The following is a 23,154-nucleotide window of genomic DNA, read 5'->3' as shown; positions in this document are numbered from 1 at the left end:
CGGCACAGACACAACAAAGGAGATTCTGTTTTTTAATTCCAAAGTTGTACTTTAAAAACCACTACAGTCATTATAAGGCATTCACAACAATTCCTTTCTTTTGGTTTTGGACATTTGAGACAGTTTAGATGTTTTCAGCGAGGATTTCCTAAAACAGAACAGCTAAGGCACAACACGACCTCCAGAGAGAGAACGATGAAGACGAGCGAGGAAATAAAAACCAACTGAATCGTATGAAAACCTCTCGTCTGGGATTTTCCTCCAGAATCTAACTACTTCTACATCTGAACATTTTCCCTCCTAGAAACTGTCACGTGACTCGTCAGTAACTTCAAACTGTTCATCATCTGTTGGATATTTAACAAAATACTGATTTACATCGATTCACTCGTCATATGAAAAGTACATATTGGACATAAAATGGCTCCTAATTTAAAAATTAATACTATTTATCTTGAGCAGAAAATAGTTTTTCTTTCTAGATGTTGGACATTTTTTGCCGTTGAGCTGAAACAACTGATTCAACTGTCAGTTTCATGTGGAATCTGTTGAACTGGATTCGTCAGATTTTGACCCCGATCACTGGATTAAACAGTGAAAAGCTGGTTTCTTCACGGAGACAGAAACTGTAACGACCCGAACATCTGGGAACATCTGCTCCATCGTGTCTGATACTGAATCACATGAAACACTGACGTTCTGCTCGTGACCTTTAGCTGCTGATCTGTTCATTGTGAGCTTTGTCGTCATAGTTACAAAACTCAACTCCAGTAGTTTTGGTCCGAGAATGAATAATGAATTAATATGTGGTAACTTTACAAACTGGAATAATATCAAATATGAGCTTTTACAGAAACGAACGGGACTGGAGCTGTAAATAAAGGACGACACGTCTCCACTTCCTCCCATTACGAACAAAACAAAGCTAAAATATCTAGAATACGAACGCTGCCGTCTGGAGGTGATGACATCATTAAGCGTCTGTGGAGCCACAGGAGGTCCCACACATACTCGACCAATCAGGAGTCAGTGTCAGCTGTCAATCATGACGTCTTGTTTTTATATCATCAAATAACTGATTCAAACCAAACTGATCAGAAACACTTGAACAAACATCAGAGAGAGAAGAACGAGCTGAAATGACAGAAACATCTTTAAACATTTATTTAGCGTCTACTTAGATTCTTTAGTTTGGTCCATGTCCCATCTGCTAACATGGAGGAGGTCAATGACCTGTACTGCAGCCAGACACCAGGGGGCGATAGACGCTCTGGCTTCACTTTTGAGGAGCTGTCATGTCGTCCATCTTTATGGAAACGGAAACATTTGGCACTTCTGACGTATTCAAACTAAAATCTAGTTTTTCTTGCAGTGACCTGTTAATGAATCGCTCTTTATGCTAAGCTAACCGGCTGCTAACTGTATAGACCTGGGTGTTTTCAATCTAAACATCAAAAATGAAATAACATTATTATAAATGTATAATGCTGCTGTAAAGGGGGTTTGTTAAAATGTCTCTGCTGGAAAACGTATGGAGGAACATGGATCAAAATCCAAAATATGCAAAAACGACATTAGAGGAGACACGTGATGTTTTCTGAAGCGTTAAAGGTTTTTAGTGAATTTAAAAGTTCTCAGAATCTCGGTTCTCTTCAGAATATGTCTCCTTTTAAAAAAATCTTTAAAAAAAATACAGGTTTAATTAAACAAGTGAAGTTGTTCAGTCGTCGTTTTTACCTTCAACAGGTTCTGGTTGAATATATGAATATTATTGAATGTTTATGTAACAACGATTAAGTGCAAAGAGGTAATAAAGTAAATTTGTTGCTTTTATCAGTTATTCATTTTATAATTTGACCATATACATATACTCGTATGTACACAATACAAACATGTTCAACGCTGAATCAAACTATTAGAGATGAATTGATTCTACAAAGATCTTTAACCAACAGCAGAATCCAATCAGAATCCAAAACAGGACTTGATCGACCTCCGTTTAAAACCTGCAGCTGAACTTTCTCACAGTGGATGTGATGAACTCGTGGTTTGAAGGAGCCGAATAAAACTGAGGAAAAGAACTAATGCCCCTTCTGCTCCAAAAACCAGATTCATCACCTCACTTCAAAAAACGACCTTGTTTTTATAAAAACTTGAGAATAAATTACTCACACAGCAGAAGTTTGCTTTGACGCAGTCACATCAGTTTCTACAGAGAAGAATTAAAAATTAAAAAGAAACAGGAGGTGAAGCTCTGCAGGAGACGTCTCACACTTCAAGTCTCAGGGCGTCTGACAAGATCCAGACACACACACACACACACACACACACACACACTGACTCACACAGACACACACTGACTCACACAGACACACACTGACTCACACAGACGCTCACACAGACACACACACAGTGAATGGGGGAAGTTCTCATCAGGTTGTTGGCAGCGTTGGTTTAATCAAGTACAAGTTTCTATTTCACTTTCTGAGGTACTTCTATGGAGGTAAATATCTTAATTTAGGCCTAAAATAATCACAGTGAAAGTGTTTTGTGCTTCGACTCCGTTTGAAAACTTTCTGAACTGAAGCTTCGAGTCACGAGATTTATTAAATAATTTATTATAATTCTGTCTTAATCTGAAGAGCAGGACAAGAATATTCTCTGCATTTGATGGTAAAGTTCAATATCTCACGATTTCCACCCGTCAACAAATAACTGTTAATTAAACAGATCCGTTTTTAAATTATTAATTTTCTTGGAAATTTGAAGTAAAGAATTGAGGGTTTCCATGACGACTGGGAGTCTGGCAGTCTCACATAAAACCAGTCAACCTAAAGATGAGCGACCAGTTTTCAGCTTCTTAACATGGAAAAGAGGTAAACGACTCTTCTGACACACACACACACACACACACACACACTCTGAGAGCAGCACACTGAATGAGGACTGAGGAGAATTCTCTTCCTCTGAACTTCCGTCTCCATCATTCACTGACTTTAAATAAATAAATATGACGCAGTAAAGCATCAGCCTTCCTTCATTTGTTCCCTCAGTCTGTCCGCCTGCTACCTGATGCGTCCGTCCTCTCTGGGCGCGCTCACGTCGGACTTGGGGTCGGGGCTGTCGGAGCTCCAGACCGTGAGGCGGCACCGCTGCATGACGGGACAGGCGCTGGGGCCCGTGGAGCAGATGTCCGAGGCGGACCAGTGGCCTTCCAGCAACCGGTCCAGCCACTGACGCAGCGGCGCCCCCGTCAGACTGGCGTTGGCCTCGGCCTCCTCCACGGCGCCCAGGCTCACCGGCAGCCGCAGCACTGGGTTGAGGCCGTGGAAGCTCTGCTCCATGTAGGAGTTCCTGGGCGGGCCGGCGTGCAGCCGCTGAGCGTCCTCTGCAACAGAGAGGGAGGAGAAACTCATCTCACACTGAAATCCTAAAGATCTGGATAAATCTGACATTTATATCTACAGATATCAAACCTCTAACATCTCTCTCTCACACACACACTGTGCTCAGATTACATCACATGCCACCTTCACTTGATAACACCAACCCATAAAAATCTCACTGTCTATTCTTACTCTGGGCTTTAGAGTCCTGGTGTGTCTCTCACACACACACACACACACACACACACACACACACACACACACACACACACACACACACACACACACACACACACACACACGGAGGTCAAACAGTAACTCAGAGGAAGCTAATTTGGACAGAGGTGACCCTGTGTGTGTGTGTGTGTGTGTGTGTGACTGGACACCAACACGATAAGTGTGTGTTTAATTTAAGAATTACATGTGATGTGCTTTGGTGTTTGAATCTCATCTCCACAGTTTAAAAGATTCACACTTGTTTGCACACACAAACATTGATCTGTCAGATTTCACCTGTTTTCAGATGTCGTGGTGATTTTAAATGTGATTCTTATGTAAATATAGAGTTTTGTGAGGGAGGATTTTCTCCGTGTGGGTCTCAGCTGAATCTGCTGCTCTCTCATGGATCTGCTCACCGAGTCCTATGGGCTGTTGTTTGTGAAACTCCAGCGGAGCCACGATGAAGCTGGTCTGGCCGAGCGGGCTCCAGTGGTGCAGCACCCGCAGCGTCCACACGCCGGGCCTCAGCGGGGCCGTGAGCGGCGGCCGGTAGTGTGTGACCTCAGCAGAGGCGTCCACCAGGATGTCGTAGGTGGCGGCGATGACGTTGGTGGGGTCGATCCACACCACGGTGGCCGTCAGGTTGCTCTGGCTGCGGCTCCAGCGCTGCACGGCCACCGGCTCGTCCTTGGGGCCCAGCATCCCCCCCCAGTTCCTGAAGAGACGCTCCTTCGGGTCCCAGTCGCCTCCCACCTGAGGAACCGGAGACGTTCAGAGACCAGTGCAGGTACCTTCTGTTTCTATCATTTCTATCAACAGCTGATCTTATCACACACCCCCGACCTCAGACTCACAAACACCGTTTACAGACCAAGTTCTATTATGAATTTTATAATGAAATCTTAATAAAACCAGTATCTCATTGCACATTAACAAATTCAAGTGACTCATAATTGCACTTATTTGTGTGTATGTGGATAAAGTTTGAGTGTGTGTGTGTGTGTGTGTGTGTGTGTGTGTGAGACCTGGACATGCTGCAGTCTGTTGGTGGGGTGGGGGGGGCTGGCCAGGGTGAAGTGGTCTCTGGGTGTGACCCAGGTCTCCAGCGTCTCCAGCTGGGTGGAGGCTCTGTTAGTGGCCACATGGCGCAGGAGGTAGCCCTGGAACTGGTCTGACAGGAAGTAGAGGTGCACGGACACTGGGTGGCTCACGGCCGTGAACCTGCAACACACAACACGTTTATTATAACGTGTTAAATACAGAAGTTCTGTTGTCCTGCGTCGATGCTTCAGGATTCTTCCTTCTCGTTAGTGCTCATCCTACCTGGTTTATCTGCACTGAAGATTGTATCAGATGAAACTGAATTTCCTTTATTTCTGTTCACGTGGTTTATATTTAAGTTTTAATGATTTACTGGACTTTACCAGATCTACTGGGCGTTTGTGGAGATTCTCATATTTTATTATATTCTTTTATTAAACTTTACTGATTCTCGATGTGAAAATGACCTTTATGTTCTGAAGAGGATGAAACATGCAGACGATGTTTTCAAATTCATTCCATGTCGGTGTGGACGTGGTTTTCGATGTTGATTCACTAAAATCACAGAAACAGACTATTCCTGTTTTGACTCCCCCGACCCTCCCCCCCCCTACACACACACACTTCCCTTAATGCTGCCCCCACCCATTCTAGCCACCAATCCCCACCAGAACTCCAACAAGTACCTCCTTGTACCTACTGTGGGTCTCCACCCTCCAGCCCCCCCCCCCACACACTCTACTGGAAAAATCCAGCCCGTGTAGAAACTGAAGCTGGATTGTGCCTCAGGACAAGCTCACGTTATCTTCATATTTAATTTGGACGAGCAAACACACACAAACTGGTGAGTTTAGTGGAAAGACGCATTTCATGTTCTGACCCTGCTCGTTTCCCTCGGTAACAGATTCTGTTTCTCTCGTCTTTATTTACTCAGCAACTACACGACTTTTCCCAAAGCAGCCTCAACTGTGCGACTTTAGAAATGTTGTTAGACACGCCCCTCACGCACCGTCCTGCAAACTGCACCAACGACACACGACGAGGAATCGGTCCGACTCAGAAACCAGGTCAGAATGTGGCTCATATCGATGTGTCGGACTCAACAACAGGTTGAGGACACGTGCACCAGCGTGTGAGGCTGAAAAGATCCAATCAGACTTTTACTGTCACATCTGGAGTTTGGTCCAAACCAAGGAAAAAGAAAAGTTCTGTTCTGCTTCTTGTTCACATTTATAAATACAGATCACTTGATGTATTCAGCTGTGAACAGGAGGTGTGTCATCACTTCATGGATCCACATGAGTGTAAGAACCTCCTGAAGCTCAGCGATCTCCTGATGTCACAGAGCAGAGCAGAGATTGGACCTCGTATTTTAAAAAGTGACAAATAAAAAGGGTGGAACTGGGAGTTTTCTATCTGAAACATTACACAGTTATGATGTCAGTATTTAAGTTCACTGGAAAAAACCCAGAGTGGAGAACAAGCTGCTCTAACTTCTTTTCACCTTCTCACGTGTTTGGAAAAATCCCTGACGTACACTTATGTTACCATGGTTACCAAACATTAGTTCTTAAATGCATGCGTTGCTTAAATTGTTAGGGTAAAAACACGTTATATGTAAAAACGTGCGCTGACACCGGCATCATCAACTCTAGAAACTGTGGAAACAAAACAAGCTCCTGGAACTTTTCATTGTCCATTGATAACAATGAAGAACCGTGTGGACAAACGTCGGGACACCATTAAGAAGTTCCTTAAATAAATAGAAACCCTGCTCGTACCTGCAGCTGTTGTCGTTGGGATGTCCCTGCAGCGAGCTGGCAGCACGTGATAATCCCATACGAGCGAAGGCGTGATAGTGGCTGAGCGCAGCGTCTGATAGGCTGGCGTGCCCGTCCGTCTCCTGCTCGTAGGTGTTCTCCCAGTAGGCCTGGAGGCCCGGCGTGCCCGGGGCCAGCGCTCCGAACAGGAACGAGTCCAGCTGGCTGATGATCTCCTGACTGACACTGGCTTCAAACTTCCTGGCGAAGAACGTGGGTCTGGACACTTGCTGTGGTGGACGAAGACAGAAGAAGACGAGCGGTTACAGTTAGAGAGGAAGGTACCGTCATGGTAATGTGAGGGAGAAAACCAACAATGAACAGTTCAACCTTTTTTAATGCATTTTACACAATCTATCAGTTTTGGTGACTTGATCCTCTTCTCACTGTATGAAACAGCTGGATCCAACCTCTGGACCAGTCGTGTATCGTGTGTGTGTTCCTGACCCTTCAGTCAGGACTCGGAGTTTTCTCTCTAGCTGCCGAAACCCGACATTATGATAATGACAACCTTACAAACCTCCGCGGCAGCTCGCTACGAAGCTCTAAAAATACTGAGAGTACAGCTGCTTCCAGGATCAGCTCTGCTTATAGAAACCACCAGGAGCTCCACCACAGACGCTGTCGTTAACGCAGGGCAGAGGCCGCCTGATGTCAGGAGACGCAGCACCGCTAATTTGTGAATGCAAAGCTATTCTGGTCCTGAGAAGAGGAGGTGGACGCTACGGGCGGAACGTCCAGGGTCACTGACATGATGGAGGAGATCTTTGAAGCTGAGCTCCGCGTTTACACAACTGTAACTTTATCACACTACATGAAAAGCTTTGTTAGAGCTGAGACATGAATATAGAGATCCTCGGCCAATCAGGAGTCAGTCTCAGCTGTCAATCATGATGTCGCAGCCCGTTTTATATCATATCAAATCAAATAATAATTCAAACCAAACTTGAACGACCTGAAATGACAGAAACCATCTTTTATTCATCATCTACTTTTTGAGTTGGTCCCATCTGCTAACATGGAGGAGGTTTATGATCGATACTACAGCCAGACACCAGGGGGCGATCCAGATGTGATCATGTGCAATATTTATTATTATTTTGTATTAACCACATTCTGTACATTTATCTTATTATTTCTTGTAAAACTTATTTTACGACTTTACTTTTCACGTAAAATCAGTGCAACAATAAAACATCTAGAATCTGTGGAAGTTTAAACCCGTCGGGTGTTTTTTTACTTCCCATACGACTGTAAGACGTTAATAACCAAAGTTCCTCCACGGACACAGTAATTAAAGGATATAGAAATCGTTTTTCTATCAGTTTTACAGATAATCGGATTCTTTCAACGTTCTAAAGTTGTTAAAAACACACAAACATTCTCGGACTTTCCAGAGCTCAAAGGGAAATAACTTGTTTCCGTCGGCTCTCACCTGGAATCGCGGCAGGTCCGAGGGCTTGAAGTCGTTGGGGGAGCAGCCACACCAGTCCACGATGTGCTTGTACTGACATTTACAGCCCAGCTTCCGGTTCCAGTTCGTGAGCCTCAGGTTGTTATCCACCATGGTGCCACAGAGGGCGCTGTTCTCCAGCACGGTGTGAAAGAAGGACTGCAGGTTGAGACAAGGACACAAGGACACATTTCAATTCCAGGTTCTAATCTACATGCAAACGCAGAAATAAATAAATGTTTGACTAATTGTTGTTCAGGCCTCGGGAACAACTCAGAAATCAGATTTCAACGTTGAAATGACGCGTGTGAGTGTAAAGTAAAAAACTTTGTGGTTTAGTTTCATGAAGGATGAAAACAGACGAAGCAGAGGCCGATAACTCAGCTACTGCAAAGCAGAATACCTCGAAATGTGCTGTTGATACTCATGTTCCCCACTAGGGGGCGCTATCAGGGCCTGCCTCTGTACATGTGGAGTGTGAGGGGTTACATGAGGGCATGTGTGTGTTACCTCAGCGGGCAGCAGTGTGTAGGCGTAGAAGCGCTTCATGCTTCCAACCAGCTCGTCTCTGGAGTTGACCACGTAATCCACAAAGGGCCGATTGAGCAGGAACCAATCGGAGCCTCCGTCCACCGCTATGCCCTCTGGGATCTTGCGGTCCCCGAGACGCCACATGTGGGTGTCGCACTCGTAGAAGAGTCGGTCCAGACCCTGTTTCCGGATGAAACTGAGACGACACAAGAGTCGAGTTCAGACACAAATCAAACGTTTTCACCTGGAGACAAATTCACTGTTTCTTTGTAGTGAGGTTGTTGTTTCCAGCTGTAAAGACGAAGTCATGTCGTATATTTAACATCCACCACCTTTAGGCAGTGCAGCGCCCCCTGCTGGCCTCGCTACACACGCTGAATAGCATGAGATTTAATACACAACTTTTACAAACACATTTTTAAAGAATGTAAAATGTCGGTTACTTTTTCACAGAAAATAGAAATAAAATGTTTCATCAACATCGCAGAAAAAGACAGAATTCATCGTCCTAAGAAACACGAGAGAGAGAGAGAGAGAGAGAGAGAGAGAGAGAGAGAGAGAGAGAGACAGAGAGACAGACAGAGAGAGAGAGAGAGAGAGACAGAGAGAGAGAGAGAGAGAGAGAGAGACAGAGAGACAGACAGAGAGAGAGAGAGAGAGAGACAGAGAGAGAGAGAGAGAGAGAGAGAGAGAGAGAGAGAGGAACTATCCCTGTCTCACCGTGCGTTGTCTCGCCCGTGAGATTTGATGAAGTTCATGTTGCGATACTTTGACAGGAACGACACCAGCAGCTCGTTGGTCCTGAGGAGAGACGGCAGCTGTCAATCATCAGCTCAGCCCCTGATCACGTTACACTGATCGATAACAAAGATCAAATCACATTGTACATCATCGAAATACAGTGAGGACGAGACCTTAAAGATTGTAAAGAACAGTTTCCACCACGAGCACGAGAACAGGAAGAAACCTGGAGAGTTCGAAGTGATTCACTTCTTTCTGTGTCTCATCCTTCCACCAGGTTTCATGGAATCTGATCCAACGTTTTTACGTTTCCTGTTGATTTCTTTCTTTTTGTGTTTGCAGTCTTTTCCATTTATGGACACAAATCTAATCAGGACGAGATTAAATATTTAAACGAGGCATCTTTTATTTTTTTAAACAGCGCAAACAATCTTCCATTAAGGGAACTGGACTGACTCCATGTTTGGAGCAGCAGTTTATTTAGCTTCTCCCTACAAATAAAAGCTGCTCAGCTCGTGTGTGTGTGTGTGTGTGTGTGTGTGTGTGTGTGTGTGTGTGTGTGTGTGTGTGTGTGTGTGTGTGTGTGTGTGTGTGTGTGTGTGTGTGTGTGTGTGTGTGTGTATGTGTGTGCGTGTGTGCCGCTCCCTGCACGGAGACGAGCTGTGAGCGGCCTCCGCCTGGTGTCGTGCTGATGAGCAGACAGAACTGAGACAGAACCGCAGACAGACGCTCACATTACGTTTGATCACAGTCGGTGGGACGAACCGCGGGCGTGCATGTGTGTGTTTGAGGGCATGTGTGTGTTCATGAGTTACTGACAAACACAAATCTGACTGAAGAGCCAGGAGCAACAACATGTCGGCAACAAGACCCATTCATCAAGAGAGAAACCTTCAGGAACAAGTGGTCGCAGTAACCAATCAGAGACGAGGATTCACTGTGTCACTAGATACATGAAGTAGGATGTCAGTTTCCTTCATGTGAAAACACACAACTTCACACGAACCTCTAGTCTGAGCTCAGATCAGAACCTAGATAAAGTTCTTTATGCAACACACACACACACACACACACACACACACACACACACACACACACACAGAGAGAGAGATCCATTGACTCACACTGCATGTGCCTTCATGACGTCAGCCATTGATGCTGTGGAGCTAATGCTGTCGCTGTATTATGGATTTTGGCTGGAAGCGTGTTCAGTCACTGATGTTGGGACAGTGTGTGTTTCATGTGTTTCTGTGAGTCCTGGAGAGGAAGTTGCTGGAGAACCGTTCATTTCATCAGCTTCACGCTTGTCGTGTGTCGTTCAGGGTCCAGGGACGTGCACAGTGGAGTCTGGTGCGATTTGGACACGTGATACGTTCGATATTAATAAAATGTGACCCAGCGCAGAAAGTAACGTCGTCAATCAGGACACAGACAGATTCTCCAGGTTCTGTTCACTGAGTCACGTCCCTGTCCTCAAACTGTCCATTGCTGCAGCTCCTCTCTTCAGCCGCTGAGCCCAGGCTGCTCTGATTGGTCACCTGCTTCCACTGTGTCGGGCGGTGTAACTAGGTCATTTCTTAATGGTCATTTTAACCTTTTTTTTGATAAATGATAAACCACATGATTAATTGATAGTGAAAATACCCGTTACAGCCTCTGTGTGATGTAATGTTGGTTCTCTGTGTTCTCTTCAGGGTAAAGTCATGTACTTTGGGTTAACTGGAGTCTCTGACCAGAGGTTTGCTGAATGTGAGCGTTGGCGGTTGTTTGTCTCTGTGCGTCGACCACGTGATGTCCAGGGCGTAACCCGCCTCCCACCTCAGCAGCTGGGATCAGCCTCAGAGGATAAGAGGTGAAGGATGGTTCCAAAACTAAAAAGTGGTCTGATAAGGACATCTTAGGAGTCATTGACCATTTTTTAAATATGTGTGTCGGCCGATATTACATATTATATATTATATATTGGAATTGATTTATTTACTCCCTCATATTGGAATTGGTCGACTCCCAAAAAAAACCCCCAGGTTTTCTGACCTTATTTCAGGTCAGAGATCTTTATGTTTAAAGTGTTTCTCTTATTCAGTTAAATTCTAACACAGAATTATTTGTTTGAACTGAAATTCTAAATGTAGTAGAAGCAGCTTCAGTACGGACTGACCTGATTGGGTAATCAGCTCCACTCAGGTTGATGAAGAAGTCCCAGGACCAGTCGGTCATGTTGAGGAGGTCCTCCATGCTGCGCAGGTACATGGTCAACAGGCTGGCTCCGCCCCAGATGGTGGACATCCGCCACGGAGTGACGCGGACATTGGGATACTGTCGGGCCAGAGAGAGGACCTCTCTGTGGAGGTAGTTGGACCTCTGAGGAGAGGAGGAAGGGAAGTCTCGGTTACTCTCATCAGTGTTTCAATACATAAACACCTTAGCTATTTGAACGGTGGTTTCCTTCTGGATGATGTGAGTTTACCTGGTCCACGTGGATGTAGTAGTAGTGGGAGGTGTGGTAGATGGCTTTGAAGAGACGCTGGAACTGGCGTGAGGCTCGGCCGTGGACGACCAGGACGAAGGCGATCCGCACGGGCTCGAGCTGGGGAGCGTCGGCGGGGTCGTTGTCCCACTGCACGTTCACGTTAGCCTTCCCTGCACAGAGAGGAATGAGCTCAGATTAACTGAGGGGGTCACGTCCTCAGATGTGAGGAGTTCCTGCTTTTATTTATCTCATATGACAGAAGAGTTTAGATTTCTGGGTTTTGGTCAGTTGATCAGAAAAGAAAAAACATTTAATTGGATGATGGAAACAATAAAGTGACGCTTCACCTCTTTCTGACTCTTACTAGTTTCAGATTAACTTCATTTAAAGTAAAGTAAAGTAAATTTGGTAATTTGAGTATTTGACTCCTCCTCCTTCACTTTGGTCTTTCGTGGAAACCTTGTGTGGCTGCTGAGCTAAATGTGCCTCTCGTGCATTCAGGGTGTACGACGGCCTGATGCGTCTCCATCATCACGCTCACTTTAAAGATGGCACGAGTCGAGGCCTGCTCGGCCTAATTAGTGACTTCCCCGGCTGTGGGGCCTGCTGGGATGGGAGTTTCAGGAGGAATGACTGTAATCAGGGAGGCAGACGTGGATCTGCTCTTATGTCGGCATTAGCACAGAAAAACCAAACTTTTCCAACAACCCTCTTGTTCTCTTTCAGTGCACGTCAGTCAAATCAGACCGGAGCAAATCCTGTTACTGCTGCAGCTTCACTGTGGATAGAACATATCATCAGAGAAACCTGTAATCATATCAATGAAACCTCGAACAGCCCAGGGTGGTTCCAAGAGAGCGACTACAAATCGTTAGTCAGCCGTTCCAAAAATAAGACGACAAACTGCTTGTTTAATTAGGGTGTAATTACACTGGATGAGCAGCCTCCCTGTGTCCATTCATGCTTTGTGTCCCTGGAAATAGAACTGGAAACCAAGGGGATGCGTCCTCATGGCCGAGGCACGTGCCGGGTTAAAAATGTTCCTCAACGAGTAAATTTAGAAGAAAGAAAGTCTCAAGCAGCCGCCGCTCGGCCCGTTCACTCACTGTCTCCCTTTCATTTGTTGACTCAATCACTACGTTGAGGTGAACAGATCATTCAGCCATGAAATCAAAGTCAATGCGTTGAAACCATAACTCTGTATCAGCCTCTGGATTAACCCCCAGAACATGAGGCTCCAGAGCGCTCCAGAGGTTTTACACACTTCTGCTTAATAGAAGATGTCAAATGCACCATGACAGGAAACTTTACTCAGATTCTTTGCTCAGCGACTTATTTATCTAATTTCTATTTTAATGGTTGAGTTTTTGTCAATCTGAACATTCCTCATGTTCCTGACATGTTCTGGAGGTTCTGTATGTGAGAACAAATGTCTGAGTCAGTTGCTCTGGAACCTTTCCTGCAGGACAATGTGTGGAAGCTTCCCAGAGAGCGAGTGGACGTGTTGATGAGGTTTCTAACACGTGACGGACGTGAAACTGGAAGAACACAAAGATCTCAGGATGAAGAAGAGGAGCCGTACACGTAGAAGACGAAGACGTCAACTTGGAAACACGAGGAGGTTCCAGATCTTTTGGTGATGAGGGCCGACGCCGCACCTTCCAGACCGCGACAGCAAACAGAAATGAGTCATTGTTCGTAAGTAAAGTCGGATTTTCGTTAACTTTCTCACCATCACTTCTGAAAATCTGCTCGCTCAAGACCGCAGACACGTTTTGATTAATATAACCCTGGTCTCTGATTGGTGCTTGGAGGTGTATGATGTCAGAACTGAAATTCAGTACATCGCTCTGCGCTCTAGAGGATGATCGAGAAAACAGGTTTTCAAAAGCCTCGACCAAAAATCCTGAACATCCCGAATCTGAATGTTTTTACGCAACACGACAAACATGGTTATCTTCAATGATCTGAGAAATATTTCGTTTCCACGACGTATCAAACACAACTCATTGTGTTTCACTCCAGTTAGACTGAACCTGGTGTCAGTTCATCATGAACTCATAGGTGAATCTTTTAAAGCCTCACTCAGCGGATCTCACCTTCCAGGGGGCAGTAGCGAGGAACTCTCTCGGGCAGCAGCGCTCCGTCCTTGTGTTTGCAGTAAACCTCCACGATCTGCTGACGACACCCGCGGCTCTTGGCTCGGGACAGAGCGGAGATGGCTTCCTTCCCGCTGACCTCGCACTGCGGCTGCGTCTTCCTCGGCTCCTGACTGGCCGGCGTCTTTGCCCGGAGGAGCGCTGGATCCTGATTGGACCCCCGGACCGGAGCCGGGAGCGTCTGGGGGCGGGGTTTCATTTTGTGGGTGTGGTTGCGACTGGGCCCGATCCCTCTGGGTTGGATCGGAGGCATCTTGAGGACCTCGTTAGCAGATTTTCCCAGAATGCTCTGCACTTTGTCCAGCTTATGTTTGCTGTTTCCGACCAGCGCTCGCTGGCGTTGCGAGCGTGTAGCGAGGTTGCTGTTGCTGTCGATGGAGTCGAAGTCTTTGGGGACAGAGTTCTCGTTGTTGTTGCTGTCCAAGGGAAGTTTCTCTTTGGGACGGTGGGAACGGTAGACGTCCTGTACGGAAGAAAAAATAAACAAATTAATAATCCTGACCTGTAGCGCCACCACTAGGTTGATATCCGTTGTTTTTACTGCAATGTCTCGATAAAGAAGATTGATGTACAATTGGGTACAAACGCTCATGTCTACATTAGGTTGCAATCGTTTTGCAGACTTTACATCTAGCGCCACCATCAGGTTAAAATTTGAATGTGTCCAGTTCTTTGATTAATGAACAAATATTTGAAAACCAATGAATCTCTCATCGGCTGACCTGCACTTGTGTTTGGTGATAATTAGCAAATGTTTGGAGGCCGACACGTTAGAGTCAGTCAGCTGTGGCCTTGACCTCCCAGTCAGCTGTTAGTGTGTGAGTGTGTGTGTGTGTGAGAGAGTGTGTGTGAGTGTGTGTGTGTGTGTGTGTGTGAGAGTGTGAGTGTTTCAGTAGAAAAGGAAAGTCACATGACCTCAATGAGTATTTTAATCCCACACATATCTGTCTGCCTTTTCCAGGGATAAAGAGTGTGTCTATTAGTGTGTGTGTGTGTGTGTGTGTGTGTGTGTGTGTGTGTGTGTGAGACAAACACACACTATCCAGGTTCCTTTGGGAAGGCAGTAATATCAGCTGCTGCCACCTGCTCCTCAGACAACCTTTCATTATCTCATCTATAATATCAGCTCGGAGGAATGTGTGTGTGTGTGTGTGTGTGTGTGTGTGTGTCTGTGTGTGTAGTAATACAGTAAATATATTCAGCTCTCCTGTTATTGTGAGTAAAATACAGAAGAAACCAGGAGTCACACACTTTAATGGGCAGATCTTCATTAGTGTAACATTGATAACACAATAATACACTTATCATATATTATTTTATCATTATTATTATTATTGTATGAACTATGACCATTTTCATATTAGCCAGGCTCATGTTAATTTGAGTTTTTTCCAGTTTATAATTATCTGTTTTACTGGTTTTACTGGTTTCAGCTTCTCTCATGAGAATATTTGCAGGTTTCCTTCGTCTGTGAGCATCTTCAGGTTCTGGATGTTCAGAATGTATTTTTAAATCTTAGAGACCAAACGATCAATTGAGAGAATATGAATAATAAATAAATATATAAATCCACAAACTAATCAATAATGAAAATGACCTAATGTCGTTATTATCAGTCGTCAGACAACATCCTTCAAAACTTGTGTTTACGCTCGTTCCTCTTCTGGAAAAGCGACGGACTTGTGTGACCACAGGAATCTGGAGCTGTTAGAACGTCCTGCTGACATTCTGGCTTTTCACTGAGAAAAACACAAACTGCTCTTTCTCTCTCCTTCACAAAGCTAAAAAGAAACGACCTGTGAGTGTTTCCCAGAAGTCTTTGCATTCCAGGGAGACGACCACAGCTACAGCACCTACAAAGACATCATTCTTTACACACACACACCGAGGCTCTCAGCCGCTCTGCTCCTCAGCAGGTTCTTATTGAAGTTGTCGTCGCTGCCTTCAGACGTCCTGCTGCTGCGCGATAAAGACGACAGAAAACAGACAAGAGCGTCTGCTCGCTGGGCGCCCGGGGCGAGAGACATTAAAAAGGAGGTGAGAAAGCGTGATGGGAACAGTGGAAGAAAAGAAACCAGTTGCTTTGACATCTGTGGATTTCATGTTCTCACCGATGAGGATAAATCTGGAAAAGTTTTAGCTTTAGTTTGTTTCCTTCGGGTTTGAAGCCGCTCGACACAAATGTCTCGCTCGCCATCTCGTGTTTTTGACGTCATTTGGAGTCGGAGTCTGTGCAGAGCTGTGATATCGAGGCTCCGCCCAAACATGCCCTCAACCAATCAGGAGTCAGTCTCAGCTGTCAATCAAGACGTCTCAGTCTGTTTTTATATCATCAAATAACTGATTCAAACCAAACTGATCAGAAACACTTGAACAAACATCAGTGAGATAAGAACGAGCTGAAATGACAGAAACGTCTTCTTTTGTTTGGTTTGTGTCCCATCCGCTAACGTGGAGGATATAGTCTCTTTTCCACGTGTTAAAAACCCTTCGTATACTCGTTTCTCACTTTCTGTGTGAAGAGGAGAACGAAGCTCCGTCACACTGAAGGCCGAGCTGTTGACAGTGACTTCAACGTCTCATCATTTTTTACATCTTTCATGCGTCGAGTTAAAATAAACAGGATTTTACAAATGATCAGAAAGAGGTTTTGATGAAGTTATTCTGAATCAAACTAACTCCTTCACCTCGGACTCCATCCAACGACAGAGTGAAGAGAAAAAACAACAGGATCTAATCTGAGGAAACTGAAGAAACATCCGTCTAAACAAAATGCTGGAAACAGAGCGGAGAGACAGAAGGAAAAACAGAGCCAGATGGAGAAAGACAGGCTAAGTGGACGATAACGAGGGGACGGGACGCAAGACCTGGAGGCAGCCGCTCCGGCGTCCACGGGACGACCTGGGATTACGGCTGGGATTAAAACTATCTCTGCCAGATTTAGTGAGAATTATGGAAAAGAAAAAACATAAAGCAGCTTCCGGGTCTTAATATCAGTGTGTTGTGCTAAGTCCCTAATAGAGAGAGGAACATCCCAGTGAGATGCTGAACAGAGGGGACGGCTGCCATGACGACAGGCAGAGCGCACACATTATACATGACATCATGTTACTAAAGCTGCTTTCGGATCTGCACTAAACCCTGAACATGTTCCCGACGCGTTCTCAAGATGTTCCTGACATGTTCCTGACGTGTTCCTCACATGTTCCTCACATGTTCTGCAGGTTCTGTCTGTGAGAACAAATGTCTGAGTCAGTGTCTCTGGACATGTTCTGGATCTTCTCCTGCAGCCTCCTGGTAACATGTGTGTAACATGTCCTCGTGAGTCCATGTGAGGAGACAGCAGGACAATGTGTGGAAGCTTCCCAGAGAGCGAGTGGACGTGTTGATGAGGTTTCTAACACGTGACGGACGTGAAACTGGAAGAACACAAACATCTCAGGATGAAGAAGAGGAGCCGCACACGTAGAAGACGAAGACGTCAACTTCAGTCAATTGATTTTAGCTTCCTGAGCGACGAGCAAGGATCAAATGTTTGTTGTGATGAAAACTCCTCAGTGACGAAAGTCATTTTTACAGTGAATCCAAAAAGCTTATGAAACATTTAACAACCAGCAGCTGCATATCTCACACACACACACACACACACACACACACACACACACACAGTATTTAGGGATTATTGAAAAATCTAAACTAGATTACAAAGTAAAAATCCCATCAATAAAATCTGATTCAAACCTATCGTCTAATCTGGTCTGACCTGGCTGTTAGGACGTGTGTGTGAGTGTGAGTGTGTGTGTGTGTGTGTGTGTGTGTGTGTGTGTGTGTGTCCGTCCTCCCAACAGTGTGATGAATTAGGTCTGTGATACAACAACATAGATCACATCACATTCTACATTTATATTTGTTACTTCAATATTTCCCACCATCGTCTTTGTAAATCTTTGTTGTCGTGCGTCTTTCTGTGGTTGAGTCCACACGACCCTAGAAAGACACACTCGGTAGTTCTACTGTCTCTTTATGGTATTTTCACCTCTTTGGGGCCATTTTAAAATCTTTTGTCCTCGCTTGTGTCTCTACAGTCGTTTTGTGTCTTTGTAGTAGTGTGTCCCTTTGTGTATCTCATGGCTGTTTTGTGTGTCTGCATTGTGCTTTGTATCCGTCTTGAACACGGACTCTGGCCCATCTATGGCCCACACATCCTGAAAACCTCCTATATTCAACCTGTTTGCAGAATTCTGACGCAGCTGAGACCAAACGTTTCTCCAGCTTCACACACACCGACCCCGGTCTTTACCCAAACCAGACACACACCAGTTGGTGTGTTACACTCACACTGATCACACACTGGAGTTCCCTGCTCGGCCGTGTCTTCACGTCTCTAATTAGTCATTTAGATTTCACACCGAGCTGCTGCTCCGTCATTTCATCCCTTCTTTCTTCTCTCGTCCGTCTCTCACACTCCGTCTCTCTTCACCTCCAAAACTCCCGTCCTATAAAAAGTGCTGGCATGTATCTCTAAGGTTTTAAGAGCCAGTAACTGTCAGGACATATCACCGCACACACACTCACACAGGGAAGATCACAGGGCATCCGGTTAACTGTAATGAAAGGCTGTAAAAATGGATCCCTGCAATATAACCCATGTCTCTGCCCCTCTCTCTCTCACACACATACAGCATGTACAGTATGTTCACTTCTTAACAACACGTTGGAACACCTGGATTTGCTAAATGTGAGAAAACAAATTCACTGTTTTCTCTCACACACACACACACACACACACACACACACACACACACACACACACACACACGATGCAAAGTGGCATAAAGCTGAAAATAGAAGTGAGACCTGAAAGTGACAATTAGCTTTAAATTTGCAAATAACCTAGGTCTCCCTCGTGCGTTTAAAGGACCAGTGTCGTGTTGTCAGACCAGTTTAATGATTGAATCCTTCCCAGTGAATCAGGGTTTGAATGAACCTCTTCATCACAAAGCTCCACGACAGACTCACAGTGCTACAGAGAGGGATGTGTGCGTGTTTACCTGAAGGTGAACATGTGAGCTGGAGGTTCAGGTTCAGACTGAAGTGATTCATGTAGGACACGAGCAGCGAGCTTCTAACGGCAGAGAGACGTCACACACAAGTCCTTTAACACATCGTGACATTTAAAAGGTTTGAGTCTGTGATACACGGACCAACGACGGAGAACACGACTACAGATGCTTTAGGAAAACATCCGCCTCGGTCTTACATTCGGCGCGGATATGATCGATTATAATCGACCTTTCATTCAGCAGATATGAATCTTTTGTGTTGGCGCTGTTTGCAGATCGGTTGAACGGAACCGGACTCGAACAGTGAAGTTGTGTCCGGGTCTAATTCGCATTGAGTGTACATGATGAATGTTTTCACCCGAGCAGCAGCTGAGCCTCTTCACACACGATCAGCTGATCAGAAGCCTCGAACCGACTTCACAACGAGGCGCGTGAAGCAGCTGCTGCACAACGGAGCAGCTGCAGCATCTTCACGTGTCCACGACACAACCCCCGGGATTCGAACCTACCGCCTGCAGCTGGTGTCGAGCGGCCGCCTTCCCGAGCAGCGGCGGCGGGTCGCCCCTCTTCCAGCGCGGCTGCTCCCCGGCGGCGCGCTCCTCTCTCCTCTCCCGGCTCCTGGCGCCTCCGTCCAGGCTGCTGAAGTTCCACACGACCAGGGTCTGCAGCAGCAGCGCGGCCACAGCCGCCAGCAGGAGCCCGGAGCGGAGCCGGGCCGGCCTGCGGGAGCACGGGTTCATCTCTCTCCTCCCTCCGGACCATCTGAGGAGCAGCGAGGAGAGGGAGCCAGCAGGAGGAGGAGGGGAGGAGGACGAGGAGGAGGAGGGAGCTGGCAAAGGCTGCAAATGAGGAGAGAGTCTGCAGCAGCACAGAGGAGGAGGACGCCCCCATGTGGCCATTAGAAAGTAAACGGTTTACAAAGGGGGGGTGCAGGGCCGGAGCCACCGTCTCCACGGCCCTGGGCCCCAGGCCACAGAGTTTAAACTGGAACCATGTCTGTCCACCCCAGAGCTTCAGTCCCTGTTCCTACTGATGAGCTCCAGGAAACCCAGTGAAGTATTAGATCATTATTACTGAGTGGTTTATGGAGAAGAGACTAAATGAGTTTGTACTTCTTCTCACTCCAGATTCCAGCGTTTCCAGAGCTGATGTGTTTTCAAATGAAGATGTAGCTTCAGTTCTGAATGTAATAATAATATCACTACTAATTACACCAATACTTCCATGAATAACCATAATAATCCCTTTTGAAAGTTAATAACTGAATTCAGCTTTAAAACAAACTGAATCTAAAGGTGATGCAGCTCATAACACTGAGTGTGTGTTAGTTCTTGAACTCTGGACACAAATGTTCTGGAGTTTGTCTTTTCACAAAAGAAGAAGTCGGTTCTGTGATTGGAGCGACAGTGAAAAGAGATTTATTCAGCAGTTACATTTTCATCCACATGAAGAAAGTCTGGAGGAAACAGGAATAAAAAACGAAAGTTGTTATCGTGCAAAAGATTTCAACACAAAATGTAAAAGTTCAGAAGATGAATTAAACTGAAGCAGCAGAACATTCACATGATGTGTTTATGTGACCTGAGGAAATGATCACTTGTCCAAACGTCATGCAGAAAACACACATACATGTAATATGATCCTCCTCCGCTCCGTCTGCTCCTCCTCCGCTCCTTCACTGCTCCTCCTCCGCTCCTTCACTGCTCCTCCTCCGCTCCTTCACTGCTCCTCCTCCGCTCCGTCACTGCTCCTCCTACGCTCCGTCACTGATCCTCCTCTGCTCCGTCTGCTCCTCCTCCGCTCCTTCACTGCTCCTCCTCCGCTCCGTCTGCTCCTCCTCCACTCCTTCACTGCTCCTCCTACGCTCCTTCACTGCTCCTCCTACGCTCTGTCACTGCTCCTCCTCCACTCCGTCACTGCTCCTCCTACGCTCTGTCACTGCTCCTCCTCCGCTCCTTCACTGCTCCTCCTCCACTCCGTCACTGCTCCTCCTACGCTCTGTCACTGCTCCTCCTCCACTCCGTCACTGCTCCTCCTCCGCTCCGTCACTGCTCCTCCTACGCTCTGTCACTGCTCCTCCTCCACTCCGTCACTGCTCCTCCTACGCTCTGTCACTGCTCCTCCTCCACTCCGTCACTGCTCCTCCTACGCTCTGTCACTGCTCCTCCTCCGCTCCTTCACTGCTCCTCCTCCACTCCGTCACTGCTCCTCCTCCGCTCCTTCACTGCTCCTCCTCCGCTCCTTCACTGCTCCTCCTCCGCTCCTTCACTGCTCCTCCTCCGCTCCGTCTGCTCCTCCTCCACTCCTTCACTGCTCCTCCTACGCTCCTTCACTGCTCCTCCTACGCTCTGTCACTGCTCCTCCTCCACTCCGTCACTGCTCCTCCTACGCTCTGTCACTGCTCCTCCTCCGCTCCTTCACTGCTCCTCCTCCACTCCGTCACTGCTCCTCCTACGCTCTGTCACTGCTCCTCCTCCACTCCGTCACTGCTCCTCCTACGCTCTGTCACTGCTCCTCCTCCGCTCCTTCACTGCTCCTCCTCCACTCCTTCACTGCTCCTCCTCCACTCCGTCACTGCTCCTCCTACGCTCTGTCACTGCTCCTCCTCCGCTCCGTCCCTGCTCCTCCTCCGCTCCTTCACTGCTCCTCCTACGCTCCTTCACTGCTCCTCCTACGCTCTGTCACTGCTCCTCCTACGCTCTGTCACTGCTCCTCCTCCGCTCCTTCACTGCTCCTCCTCCGCTCCGTCCCTGCTCCTCCTCCGCTCCTTCACTGCTCCTCCTCCGCTCCTTCACTGCTCCTCCTCCACTCCGTCACTGCTCCTCCTACGCTCTGTCACTGCTCCTCCTCCGCTCCGTCCCTGCTCCTCCTCCGCTCCTTCACTGCTCCTCCTCCACTCCGTCACTGCTCCTCCTCCGCTCCGTCCCTGCTCCTCCTCCGCTCCTCCTCCGCTCTGTCCCTGCTCCTCCTCTAACACACTCTCCACCAGATTAGAGAAATGCCACTGATCTAATTGTGCGAACGTCTAAAAACAGAGACGACTTCTTTCCCTTCTCTGCCCTTTCTGTCTTTCTCCATCTCTTTTTTTGTTGCTTCAGTTGCTTTAAAGCCGACGTCTTGGATCTGGATCTTTGTCCCTCAACCTTTATCTCCCTCCTCGCTCAGCGTGAATCACGTCTAGTGTGAGTGTGAAGTTTATCCTCTGTCCAGATCTGATCCTGATTTTTCATTTATTAATAATCCACATGTGTACTTGAAGGAGAAATACTCATAAAGCTGGTGAGAAATTAAGTGCGTTATTTTTTCTAGAGAAATCAGAAATGTGAATAATTAATCATTATTTTTTAAATCTCAGTGATATGAAACCTCGTGGGCCTCTACATTGGCCTCACTCTCTGGAGTCTACGTGTAAATATCAAGCTGCAGTCCGTCGTCTGTTAGCTTAGCATAATGGAAACAAGAACCTCCTTAAGATCAGTAACATATCATATCTTATTTATTTATTCTAACCCAAAGTCTAAACGTGACGCATCATGATTTCTGGAGGTTTATGTGTTGGAGCATTTCTTGATTCTGCTCCATGATCCAGTTCGACCTCGTCTGGACAAAACAGAAACATGATCTACAGAGACTGTGACGGAGTTTCAGAGATGAAATGAACAGGACACTTGGTTTTCAACAAACAGCTTCTCAGGTTTATTTTGCAGATTTTGATAATTGTATGAAAATAGTTTTTATCCAATATATAAAATAAGCTAAAAATAAACTGGTAACATCTTGCTGTGCTCAGATGTTCAAGTCGGTTTGATGATTTGAAGGATCTGGATTCGAGCCGGATCCCAGACACAATCCTCCTCCAGACCGCTCTTCACCATCCCACAGTTGGGGGGCACCCAGGCGGTGTCATACCCCTGGTAGTGCCAGGTCTTCTGAGACGGGTGATACTGGTGATTGATGGCGATCACTTTTCCAACCCGTACCTTGACCTTAATGACGACCCTGTCATGCTCAGGGTGATCAATGGGATAGCGGCTGGCTTTCTGCAGGTCTCTACTGAGGTAGACACCAGGGCCGAGCATCCCCCCCGAGGACCGTCGGAAACCGGAGTTATGGATGGCTCTGGAGCACTCCCTGGTGGTCCCGTGGTACATGACGTAGGTTCGATCACTAACCGGCTGAGAGGGTCCGAGCCGAAAGGTCCCAGGGGGCGGATCGAAGTCGTCTTCTGCCCACTTCATGTTGGTGTCAGTCGTTCTGCAGAGATTATTGGT

At 46.5% G+C, this 23,154-nt stretch overlaps 2 protein-coding genes across 2 annotated transcripts in view; both read right to left on the bottom strand.

Moving 5' to 3' along the window:
* Positions 1–2,913: 2,913 nt before the first annotated feature.
* On the bottom strand, positions 2,914–19,994 carry LOC117765974 (xylosyltransferase 1-like). The gene is made up of 11 exons (XM_034592641.1): positions 19,393–19,994; positions 13,761–14,283; positions 11,659–11,831; positions 11,350–11,552; positions 9,171–9,251; positions 8,430–8,646; positions 7,902–8,078; positions 6,428–6,696; positions 4,631–4,826; positions 4,022–4,358; positions 2,914–3,388 (listed from the first exon to the last, which is right to left on the bottom strand). Exons 1-11 carry the CDS (start codon positions 19,780–19,782, stop codon positions 3,066–3,068), a joined length of 2,889 nt encoding a protein of 962 aa, XP_034448532.1. The 5' UTR covers positions 19,783–19,994; the 3' UTR covers positions 2,914–3,065.
* A 2,561-nt stretch (positions 19,995–22,555) lies between these two features.
* LOC117765972 overlaps positions 22,556–23,154 on the bottom strand; it is a 6,682-nt gene continuing 6,083 nt past the window's right edge. Inside the window, exon 3 of the mRNA XM_034592633.1 lies at positions 22,556–23,091. Coding sequence (XP_034448524.1) covers positions 22,678–23,091 — 414 coding nt within the window. The 3' untranslated portion in view covers positions 22,556–22,677. The remainder of the gene's footprint in view (positions 23,092–23,154) is intronic.

Source organism: Hippoglossus hippoglossus, chromosome 8 (genome assembly GCF_009819705.1).
Source record: "Hippoglossus hippoglossus isolate fHipHip1 chromosome 8, fHipHip1.pri, whole genome shotgun sequence".
Taxonomy (NCBI): Eukaryota; Metazoa; Chordata; class Actinopteri; order Pleuronectiformes; family Pleuronectidae; genus Hippoglossus; species Hippoglossus hippoglossus.
This window is presented reverse-complemented; position numbering and strand designations above follow the sequence as displayed.

What these genes read in the sequence shown, in the direction of transcription:
- LOC117765974 (XM_034592641.1), bottom strand. Translation starts at nt 19,782, where the DNA reads ATGGCCACATGGGGGCGTCCTCCTCCTCTGTGCTGCTGCAGACTCTCT. An exon ending in TCGCTACTGCCCCCTGGAAG is followed by an intron (nt 11,832 to 13,760) that starts GTGAGATCCGCT and finishes CTCTCTGTGCAG; the next exon opens with GGAAGGCTAACGTGAACGTG. An exon ending in ACACACTGCTGCCCGCTGAG is followed by an intron (nt 8,079 to 8,429) that starts GTAACACACACA and finishes CTCAACCTGCAG; the next exon opens with TCCTTCTTTCACACCGTGCT.